Raw genomic sequence first — 11,024 nt, 5'->3', positions numbered from 1 at the left:
CCTCAAGTTCCCTCGTTAGCTTCTCCTCAACCCACCCCACACGGCCTAACCTACCCCGCCACCATCACTCGAGGGCCTCGACTCACATGCACTGCTTTGCAGTACACTGTTAGGTCCCTGCTAGGGTCAGGGGTCGTTTTGCACCTTGTAACCGTTTCGAAGCTGGATTGAGTTTGAGGTCTCGGATTTCGAGTCAGATGCGCTCTCGCTCTACTCGATCTCAACCTAACTCGTTGCCACCCCTACTCATTTATCAAATTTTTTGTTCGTCGATTTTGTTTTGAAATTAGGTGATTTTGGTTGGAAACACTACGTGTGCTGACAAAAAACATTATAGAACCATAAAATTTGAGTGACTTGAGCTTTCTCTTGAAAATGGGTTGACAAACCCTGAAAACGTGCGAATTTGAAGAACTTGAGAAGAGAACGCGATTAAGATTCAGGGGCGTAGACTGTTGACCATAAGGTCATTCCGCTGCAGAAGCCTTCCACAAAGCCGCCGCCGCGCGACCGCCGGAGACCGGAGGCGATGGAGGCGCCAGCTCCATGGAGGGTACTCGAGTTCTACAGCGGCATCGGCGGCATGGTACTATCTGAAACCCTGTGCTCTCTCCTCCGCCTCACCCCCGGTGCCTATCTAACGGCAGCTAGGGTTTCTGCGCCTCCCGTCCTGTGCTCGCAGAGGTACTCGCTGATGGCGTCAGGCGTGCGGGCGGAGGTGGTGGAGGCCTTCGACATCAACGACGTCGCCAACGACGTCTACGAGCTCAACTTCGGACACCGCCCTTGCCAGGTGCGCTCTGCTCTGACCCCAAAATATTCTGCGCTCTCGCAATCCTGAAATCGAGACGAAATGATTTTTGCTTTAGTCAGGTTTGGGGGTGGCACAGATTTAGACTAGGCCCGTTATGCTAAGGCAAAAAATTGCAGTTATCAATGAAGATTCATAAGGTTGGCTGCACCTTGCGCCAACACAGTTATGCAATTAAAATTCTTATCATATGTGCTTGATAATGTGACCAGAAGTTAGCTCATGTTTACATTTATTAGACAAAGTTTACCATGGCTATGAGCTAGCTGAGTTCTATCGAGGATGCTTTTCCCTGTCCTTACAACAGCAACAAAGCCTTTTAGTCCCAATCAAGTTGGGGTAGGCTAGAGATTAAACCCAACAAGAGCCGCCAACAAACATGATATAAAAGTAAAATGATATTAGTAATACTAATAATAGTAAAAGGCTATAGATAACTTAGGCCATGGTTCGGGCACATGGATTGTTGGTTTTCACGTGCTCTTATCCAAGGATAACTCTCTGGGTATACTCTATTCTTTCAAGTATCTCTTTACTAGCTAAATTAGGGCAAACTTCATCAACTTTGGAAGAGAAGAGTGGTCATTTGTCTTTCTCATTTTTGTTTAGTTATGCACCTTGCTTATGTACCTGCCTTCCAGAAGGATCTTGTCATTCTACTCTTGTGCTAGTTTTAAGGTCATTTTTTGGTTGGTTTCATGAATTGGTTGACCAGTTCTCTGATAATTTAATTAGCTGAATTATATGCATCATTTTCCAACTACAGGGAAACATTCAAACACTCACTGCTATCGACCTAGACAAATACAAGGCACATGCATGGCTTCTTTCTCCTCCATGCCAGCCATACACACGACAAGGTTCCCTTCTCGAATAGCTTTAATGTACCTCTATCTGCTCCTTTTTGCATGTTTTGTTGATGGATGAACCATCATGTAGGACTTCAAAAGCATTCAACTGATGCTCGTGCATTTTCGTTCATCAAGATTCTTAACCTCATGCAAAACATGAGCTATCCTCCACAAATGTTGTTTGTGGAAAATGTAGTCGGATTTGAGGTTGGTTTAAGTTTTTCTTTGAAGATTAGTTTTTGACCGTAATATTTCAACATTGGATCTGGATGAGTCTGTCTTATTCGTTTATGTCAGGTGTCTGATACACATGACCAGTTGCTGGAGGTCCTTTCAAGTCTAAATTTTAATACACAAGAATTCATTCTAAGCCCCCTACAGTTTGGTGTCCCATATTCTAGACCTCGCTACTTTTGTTTGGTAAGAACTTTGAGTATCTTGGCCTGTCTAGGTCGTGTCACAGCATTCTGACAGCTCTTATTCTTCAATGCCACTTCAAAATCACTGGAGTTTGCTGAGAAATTCTGTACCTACGTGGCAATACTTGTATCTACAGGCGAAACGAGAACCTATGTGTTTTCAAAATCCATCGGTCAACAACAAATTGCTCCGGACACCTTATTGGCTAAGCCTGAGATTGAACAGTACATCACAGAGCAGCTATGATCAGGGTGAAGAAGAGCTGGAGCTAGTATGTAAACCTATAAGAGAGTTTCTTGGTAAGTAGAATTGTTCACTTACCACCTTCGACAGTAAGTTGAGGCATATGTTTATTTTTGAATTGACAGGATGTTTTGAAGAAACTGGTTCACCAATTTAGTTCTATTGAGTAAGGACTCTGTTATTTTATGTAGTTAAGGAGGCTGATGGAGGCATGCCAAGAGAAACAGTTTTGCAAGATTACAGAGTCCCACTAAACTTGATTGAACGGTGGGGGAATGCTATGGGTATCCTTAATTCTTCCTTATACTGAATCACCTTCTTAGGGCCCATTTGGCAACATGGATCTGAAACGTTTCTCCACCGATTCTCAAGAATCCATACCAAACGGCAAAACAAGCAGGGCTATTCTGCATGAAACAGTCGAAACGTTTCTTCGATTGTGGCCTGGAACCAAGAAACGCCCCCAAGGCAGTTTCACCTGATTTGGCCCTTCCGTTCCTAGCTATTACAACTTACAAGATGTCTCAAAAATCCATATCTTCAATCTCTTTTCCCTATAGATTTAGACCCTCTCAAAGGCTTCAAAAAATCTACCAATTTTTGTGTAGGTTCTATAATCCATAAGCAACCTATTTTAACTAGTTGCACTTAAAAAGCCTGAACATAATTCAAATTAAAATTCATTAAAGTTGACTGTTTTTGCACATTCCATGAATTTTTAGAGCTTTAAAAGGATTCCCAAAAATTAGGAAAAATTCGCCAATATTCATCTTAATTAATGGACTAATTTCTAAAATTATCTCCAGCTCTAAGTTATTGTTGACCGATGGATTTTGAAATTATCTACAGCTTCGGTTCCCAGCTAACAAGATGCTTCAAAGATCCATATTTTCAGTCTCTTTTCCCTATAGGTTTAGACCTTCTAAAAGGCTCTAAAAAATCTACTAATTTTTGTGTAGGTTCTATGATCCATAAGCAACCCATTTTAACTGGTTGCACTTAAAAATCATGAACAAAATTCAAATTAAAATTCATTCAAGTTGACTGTTTTTGCACCTTCCATGAATTTTTAGATCTTTAAAATGATTCCCAAAAATTAGTAAAAATTCGTCAATATAGTCTTTGTTAGATAGAAGCTGTTCCCTGTTTCATCTTAATTAATGGACTAATTTCTAAAATTAGCTCCATCTCTAAGTTATATAGTGAAATTTCAAGTTTCTTCACATGGCCTCATTTTTCATAAATTTGATCAATTCCAATTAAATTCAAATGCATGCAACAATTGATAAAAAAAAAAGATCGGAGATGATGCTCATGATGTATATGTATGTCAATTGTTGTTATTGCAAAAAAAAAACTAAAAAACAACATATCAGCAAAAGGCAAAGTGGTCAATTGCACCACCATCCTCTCTTTCAAGAATCTGAATTCAGACATCTCGCTAAACGGTTTTCAGAGGTGATTTTGATTCACCAAAGAAACGTTTTCGGATCCAGATTCCCTCCGGAAACGTTTCTAGGACAATCTGGATCTCTACCAAATGCACCATAAATCCAGAAGTGATTTAGATTTATCAGAGAAACATTTCCAGAGATAATCTGGAACCGAAACGTTTCTAGGAGAATCTGAATCCCTACCAAACACACCCTTAATTTGTTTTTGATAGTCTTGTAATGGAGGTTTTTTTGTGTAATTTTCATTGATGCTTTACAGTTTACAATTAGTTTCTAGTAATGATTGACGTGGTATTGCGGTGAGTCCTTGACTATTAGCAAGATATTGTATACCCTGAATCAAAGCGGTGCTGCTGTTTCACTAAAAGCTATTACCGCTATGTGAAGGGGACAGGCTCCTTGTTGGCAACATCTGAAGTAAGGCTCATTCTAGTCTTCTATTTTTGTTTAGGTTTCCCTCATTTACACATCCTCCGGTGTTGCCTCCAAGTCTTAATTCTCATGAGTCATGACATTTTATGATAACCTACATCGAATACTAGAACCTCAAACAGGTTCCTGAACAGAAGCTTGAAATTTCTTCCCTGAAGGAGTTGGGCCTACGATTTTTCACCCCTCAAGAGGTAGCTGCTTTTTTTACACTTCATATATTTACATCCTTCCGTTCGCTATCATTTACATGAGCTGTTCATATGATTTTTCAGGTCGCGAATTTGCATTCGTTCCCTTCAAGTTTCAACTTTCCTGATCACATAGGCCTTAGGCAACAGTGAGTTTCAGTTCCACTCCACATTTCTGATTTAATTCAGTGAACTTCAGGAACATTTGAACTGATATCCATATAATAACATGAACGATAACACTATTCGTCTTATTAGAAATAAGAAAATCACTACTATCTGAATGATTTGTAATTGCTACGTGCCAGATAACTTGAGAAATCATCATTTTGCAGGTATGCTATGATGGGTAATAGTCTTAGCGTAGCAGTTGTGGGTCCTTTGTTGCGCTACCTGTTTGCTGAGGCATAGCGAAGCTTGGTCAGCCATCTGGTGACATTAACCTGACACAAACACCTTGGCCTGCTTTCTGCTGTTGGTAAAAATTTTGTCATGCCTAACTTTTAAGCAAGGTTGGTGTCAAGTATGATATGTTCTTCTGCACTTCTTTTTGGGTTTAAATGTGTTGGTCTCCAGTTCCCCACCTTCTGAACCTGATTGCTTTGGTACGACCAAGCTCGTTCGAATCAGCGAATGGTTTTCACGTTGCAGGTTTCGGGACTTTGGTTTGGTCTACTATGGAAGAGGAGGGAGGCTGTTTCTGCATCTAGTACTTCCTCGCAGGCATATGTTGTCATGTTGAATGAATGATGGAATTGTAACTCGTGACCCAGTGAGTGATGTGTGTACCTTGATAATGTTATTGTAATGAGTGTGGGTCTCAACTTAAGGAATTTTCCTTCAACCCTGTAAGCAGTGGCAAATCGAGCAAATCAACTTTTGTCTTCCGTAAGTTCTCTGCAAGGCCTGACTTTCATTATGCATTATCATCGATGTCCCGTACTGTCAACCAATAGCTCAGCAATAATATATTCTGCAACGGAATGTAGCAAGGGAATTGCATTGCATCTCATGCTCCCTGCTGTACAGAAGCAGCTCACTGCCGCGCTCTGACTTGGAATGGCGATCTGGCGATGCTGCACACGGCAGCAGGTCATATTCGCGAAATTTCACATGAAGCAGTTCAAATTTTGTAGGAATTTAGAAGAGTTCGGGGTTCGTAAAAAAGTTTAACTGAAGAAGTTCATTTTTTACTGGAATCCAAGAAAATTCCGGTGATTCTGAGAGACGGAACAAGAAAAAAGCATTGCGAGTGGCAAGCAGAGTATTCCCCTGCTTCTTCCCCGGTTCCATCCAAACCCTGAAACCCTTCCGCGACACCATGCGCCCGCTTCGGCTCCGCGCCGCCTCCTCGTCGCCGTTCCCACGGCGCCGCCTATGCGCCGCCGCCGGCACCACGGCACCTTCCTCTCCGGACCCGCCGCCGCAGCCCGCCGAGCCCCTCTCCGCCCACTTCTCCAGACCCGCCGCCGCCCGCGCCACGGGCGTCGCCAATGGCCTCGCCTCCTCCCTACGCGCGCTCCTCGCCTCCTCGCCCACCCACCCCCGCGCCTTCTCGCTCCTCCGGTCCGCCGCCCTGGACGCGCGATTCCCACCTGACGCGCTCGTCGACGCCGTCCTTTCCGCCGCGGACGCAGGCTCCCCGGCGGCGCCCGCGCTCCTCAGCTACCTCCTCGCCTGCCTCTCCCGCGCCGGCGCCGACTGCGCTGGCGCCGCGGCCTACGCGCGCATGGTCTCCCGCGGCGTCGTCCCGGACGCCAAGTCACGCACCGACCTGCTCGTCGCCATGGCGCGGCGCGCGTCGGCCGCGGACGCGCTCGCGCTGTTCGACGAGATGCTGGGCAAGGGTTACTACGCAGACGCGATGATGTACGACGTCGTGATGCGGGCCTGCTTCAAGGAAGGGATGCACGAGGACGCGGTCAGGCTGTTCGACGAAATGGTGGGCGCCGGGATCAAGCCCGACGAGCGTGTGTATGCCCTCTTGATCGCGGCCCTGTGCAAGCTGCGTGAGGCGGACCATGCGCTGCGGGTCCTGGGGGAGATGAAGGAGGCGGGATTTGGGCCGTGGGACTTGACGTACAACTCTGTGGTGGATGTGCTCGTGAAGGCGGGGAGGATGGAAGAGGCACTGCAGGTGAAGGATGTGATGCTGGCTGCTGGGAAGAAGATGGATGTGATTCTTGCCACAACGTTGATGCATGGGTATTGCTTGCATGGTGAAGTTGGGAAAGCGCTGGATTTGTTTGATGAGGCTGTTAGAGATGGTTTGGCTCCAACCATTGTGACATATGGGGTGCTGATCAGAGGTTGTGATGCTGAGGGGATGACAGATAAGGCATATGAGCTATGCCGCAAGATGATAGAGCGGGGATTGTTGTCGAGCGCATTTGAGTTCAATTTGGTGATTAAAGGCCTCTTGAAAGACAAAAGGTGGGAGGATGCCATCAGCTTGTTTGAGGGAATGGTTGATACTGGGGTACCCGATGTGTACACATACAATTCTCTAATTCATTGGCTCTGTAAGCATCACAAACTCCGCAAGGCACTTAACTTATGGGAAAAGATGAAGGAAGCAGGAGTGAAGCCATCTATTGTGACATACCACAGCTTGCTGCTGGGTTATTGCGAGAAGGGGAACATGGATGAAGCACTCAAGTTATACTCTGAGATGCCTGATAAGGGATTCAAACCTAATGATGTCACTTACACAACTCTAATGAAAGGGTACATCAATAAGAAGGCTTTTGACAAGGCCTATGCCCTCATTGATGAAATGCATCAGAATGGAATTTCTTGCAATGAGTATACATATAACATTCTCATAAATGGCCTTTGCATGGTCGGCCGTGTTTGTGAAGTTGATGAAATGTTGAAGAGATTTATAAGCGAAGGTTTTGTTCCAAGCACAATGACATACAATAGTATAATCAATGGATTTGTGAAAGCTGGTATGATGGGGTCAGCATTCGCTATGTATCAGCAGATGTGTGGGAAAGGTATACCCCCCAACATAGTAACATATACCAGTTTTATTGATGGTTATTGTCGAACCAACTGCTGTGATCTGGCACTGAAGCTGCTAAATGATCTGAGGCGCAAAGGCCTTCAACCTGACATTGCTGCATACAATGCTTTCATAAATGGGTTTAGCCAACAGGGGAATATGTCTCACGCACTTCAATTTCTTGTTCTTCTGCTGAAAGATGGTTTAACACTAGATGTTACTGTCTACAATAGTTTTATTACAGGGTACAAGAAATTGAAAATGATGGAAAAAGCTTCCAAGTTCTATTATAGCATGATCAAAGAAGGAATTGTTGTTGATACAGAAACCTACACAACCTTAATCGATGGGTTCTCAAAAGCTGGCAATGTAGCCTTTGCTTTGGAACTGTACTCAGAGATGTTGGCCAAAGGCAATATTCCCGATGATAAAACTTTCACAGCATTAACACACGGCCTTTGCCGCAGTGGAGACATCGATGGTGCTAAGAAGTTATTGGATGAGATGAGTAGATTAGATGTGCGCCCAAATATTTTTATTTATAACATGCTGATAAATGCATATCTTCGTGATGGTAAACTGCAAGAGGCATTCCGATTGCATGATGAAATGCTTGACAGGGGAATCATGCCTGATGACACTACATATGATATACTAGTTAGCAAGAAATTTTTGGAAGCTGACAGTCCTGCTGATGCAGAAAATCCTATTTTAAGTTCCACCAGTCAAGAATGAAGAACCTTAGTTTGAGTCTTGAGCAGATTGAAGTTTCCGTCATATGGCATGGTTTATATGGGAAACTTGTGATGTAAATAAAGTGATTTTTTGACAAGACCAGATTGAAGCAAAGGTAATATCAGGACATGAACGTTGACGAATATTTGATGTTTTTATTATCTGTCTTCTACATCACTGTTGATGCTTTATGATAATTTCCCTTCCATCCTTTCATTTGCTTTTTATGCGTCATAGTTTCGCTTTCCAGTACTACTGTTTAAATTTAGCCAAAACCTTCAGGTTCAGGCCTTGGTTGTAAGTTGCAATTTGTAACTGATAGTTTTGTGTACCATGCTCCTATTCTAAGTTCTAACACCTCTGGCAGTTGTGACTTTTGATTGGATCCCACTTTGAACGGTCAATACGTGCCCTATCAAATAATACTTGGTTTTGTTATCCATGACCTTGACATTTCAATCTATTTGATACATGCAGGGTTTTTTTTCCATTGCAGTGGTTGATCTTATTATGGTTGCACTTATTGGATCAGGCCAATGCCAGTATTGGCAGACCTCGTAGAGACGACGACCCGTAGTGATTGATGATGGGGGGAAAATCCAAAAACACTCTCACAAATCATCCTCATTTTCAAAAACACCTCCACAAATCTATATATTTCAATTACCCAGTTCACTCTTCTTTTATTTCCCTACCTCCACCCACCGCCAGCCTCAGTCGGCCAACCATTGGCCACCGCACTGCCCTTCCCCGTAATAGGGAGGAGCGGTGCGGAGGCGTAGAGGCTGGTGGCGGGCCATGGCAGCGTAGGGCACATGAACGCCGCGCTGCAGGGAGGGGCGGCAAATCAGGGAGGAGCAGCGCGGTGCGGCGGGGGAGGGCAGTGCGGTGGCTGGCGGGGAGGCAACTGGGGCCAACGGTGGGTGGAGGTGGAGAAATAAAAGAAGAGTGAATTTCTAGGTGGGTAATTGAAACATATAGACTAGTGGGCGTGTTTTTGAAAATGAGGGTGATTTGTTGAAGCGTTTTTGGACTTTCTACTTGATGATTCTATGATAGATCAACTAGATTAGACTTGGCAGAAAAGTAATACTTCGTTAGGGATGGACCCGTTTCCCTAGGCATCTGTAATTTCTCGATGCTCCACTGGGCTAGGATAGGGTACTTTGAACCTGCCCAGTGGGGAAGTTGGCACATCCGTGCTCGGAAGATGGAGGTTCTAGTCCAGGGGGTAAACAAAAGCCAAATTTGTTTCCCCCAAAAAGGTAGTATTTTCCCCAAGCATGCATTGAAAGAAAGAGGAAAAAAAAGGATTCGCTTACTGGGCATAACACGACCAGCGTGCTGTTTTAGCGGCTGGGTTCAAACCCGGCTCAGCCAGGACCGTGAAAAAGAGTTTGAAACATAAATCCAACTCCAATGTAGAAGGAATTCAAACGACTGTTTTATACGATCACTGGAACCATTTATTCCAAAGAGGTCATTCCAGCCTCTTCTGGTAGCTCATGGCATTATTTCTGTTGACCTAGATAACTGGCATGATAAAATACTACTACTTTACTACTAGCTTGCCAACGCTGAAAGTCCCCTGTAAAAAGAACACAATGCTTATATTTTACTCGGCCTGCTATAGAACATGTGTAGCTAACATTTTCCTTCCATTTGATTCACGTGATGCAGAACCCTAATGGCGTCCTGCGCACCTGTTTCACGAAGAAGATCATGCCTGCTGGGTACAGCCTTTGCTTTGTTGCTGAAATGCGTTCTGTTTTCCTCGAAGCGCACGGCAGCAAAATATTCAAGGTGAGATGCAATACACCTAGGAACATCATTTCTCAAAAAAGCTATAAAAGCTCTTCTAGATCACCTTCTGACTTTTAGTAATAATAATAGTTTTTGCTAGTTTTTACTTTTCATAAGCAATTTTAAGAAACGAATTGTTTGATTCAGCTTTCTACTTCTAAATAGTAAAAACCAGCATATGTTAAACCAAACAGGCAGGGCCATCTGGGAACTTCTGACATCCTGGATATCATTTTGCTCTGGTCTCAGACGAAGTGTTTCTTGTCACTATATATAGTGCCACTGCTGATCAAGACTTGCTGTCAGCAGAATAAACGAAGGAGCTTCTGTATGTGAACTGGGATCCAGTCCCCGACTTCCGAGCATATCAATATCCAAATATTTCATCGATATGTTACCCAACCTTGTGTGGTTGTATGATTCAAATAAGTGAAAGAAATGTAAATTGTACTAAGAACTTGTTTGGATCGTATCTCAATTTATCACGTCTAAGATTAGATAAATGTGGCTAATAAATTCTCAGACACAAGTATGATAAATTTAATCAAAAAACAGAGTGTATAATGTATAGATCAGGAGAAAAATAAAATAAGTTTACTATAGCAAACAGTTATTTAAGAATCTATAATGTGACCAATCTTAAACCTAACAAACTTAAACGCGATCTAAGCATGCACTACATGTCTAAACCTCTCATTGTAAAACATACATTGCCTGCACTATAGAATTTTTGCAAACTGCAGTAGGAATCGCTTGCATGCGTATCAATGAGCCAGCCAACCCGTAGGGGCTTATGAAACACCGGTCCGGGAACAGGATCTGACTGGCAGGACCCATGTGTCAGCTGCACTGACAAGTAGGACCCACGTGTGGCGTGTCACACCTCCGACGTCCCCGGTACGAATCCAGGCGTGTCCGGGAACAGGATCTGACTGGCAGGACCCATGTCCTCTGCTCATTTGATTTGGATTAGGATGCTCATACTCCATTACATACAAATTCAGACTCAGGTCGTGTTAGGAATGAATATACAAATGCCTCTCATCTAAACAACATTTCTCCATTCCGAACAGATCATTT

General features: G+C 43.6%; 2 protein-coding genes across 6 annotated transcripts; both read left to right on the top strand.

The window, feature by feature from the left end:
• The first annotated feature begins 414 nt into the window (after positions 1-414).
• On the top strand, positions 415-5,286 carry LOC133907109 (tRNA (cytosine(38)-C(5))-methyltransferase 2). Of its 3 annotated transcripts, XR_009907932.1 has the most exons (12): positions 416-586; positions 683-793; positions 1,578-1,671; positions 1,751-1,869; positions 1,960-2,082; positions 2,219-2,381; positions 2,517-2,609; positions 4,102-4,196; positions 4,322-4,402; positions 4,484-4,548; positions 4,735-4,911; positions 5,051-5,286. XR_009907932.1 is itself a non-coding variant. In XM_062349149.1 (11 exons), the coding sequence occupies exons 1-11, from the start codon at positions 530-532 to the stop codon at positions 4,808-4,810; spliced, it is 1,065 nt and encodes a 354-aa protein (XP_062205133.1). In that variant the 5' UTR covers positions 415-529; the 3' UTR covers positions 4,811-5,286. The 3 variants fall into 3 exon arrangements, 2 of the variants coding, with proteins under 2 accessions (XP_062205133.1, XP_062205121.1); XM_062349149.1 differs by having other exon boundaries at positions 415-586; positions 4,334-4,402; positions 4,735-5,286; XM_062349137.1 differs by having other exon boundaries at positions 4,735-5,286.
• A 223-nt stretch (positions 5,287-5,509) lies between these two features.
• On the top strand, positions 5,510-10,045 carry LOC133907096 (pentatricopeptide repeat-containing protein At3g54980, mitochondrial-like). Of its 3 annotated transcripts, none has more exons than XR_009907929.1 (2): positions 5,510-8,256; positions 9,822-10,045. XR_009907929.1 is itself a non-coding variant. In XM_062349122.1 (1 exon), the coding sequence occupies exon 1, from the start codon at positions 5,721-5,723 to the stop codon at positions 8,139-8,141; it is 2,421 nt and encodes an 806-aa protein (XP_062205106.1). In that variant the 5' UTR covers positions 5,510-5,720; the 3' UTR covers positions 8,142-8,313. The 3 variants fall into 3 exon arrangements, 1 of the variants encoding a protein (XP_062205106.1); XR_009907931.1 differs by lacking the exon at positions 9,822-10,045 and adding an exon at positions 8,619-8,835; XM_062349122.1 differs by lacking the exon at positions 9,822-10,045 and having other exon boundaries at positions 5,510-8,313.
• The last annotated feature ends 979 nt before the right edge of the window (positions 10,046-11,024 follow it).

This window comes from Phragmites australis, chromosome 2, assembly GCF_958298935.1.
Source record: "Phragmites australis chromosome 2, lpPhrAust1.1, whole genome shotgun sequence".
NCBI lineage: Eukaryota > Viridiplantae > Streptophyta > Magnoliopsida > Poales > Poaceae > Phragmites > Phragmites australis.
This window is presented reverse-complemented; position numbering and strand designations above follow the sequence as displayed.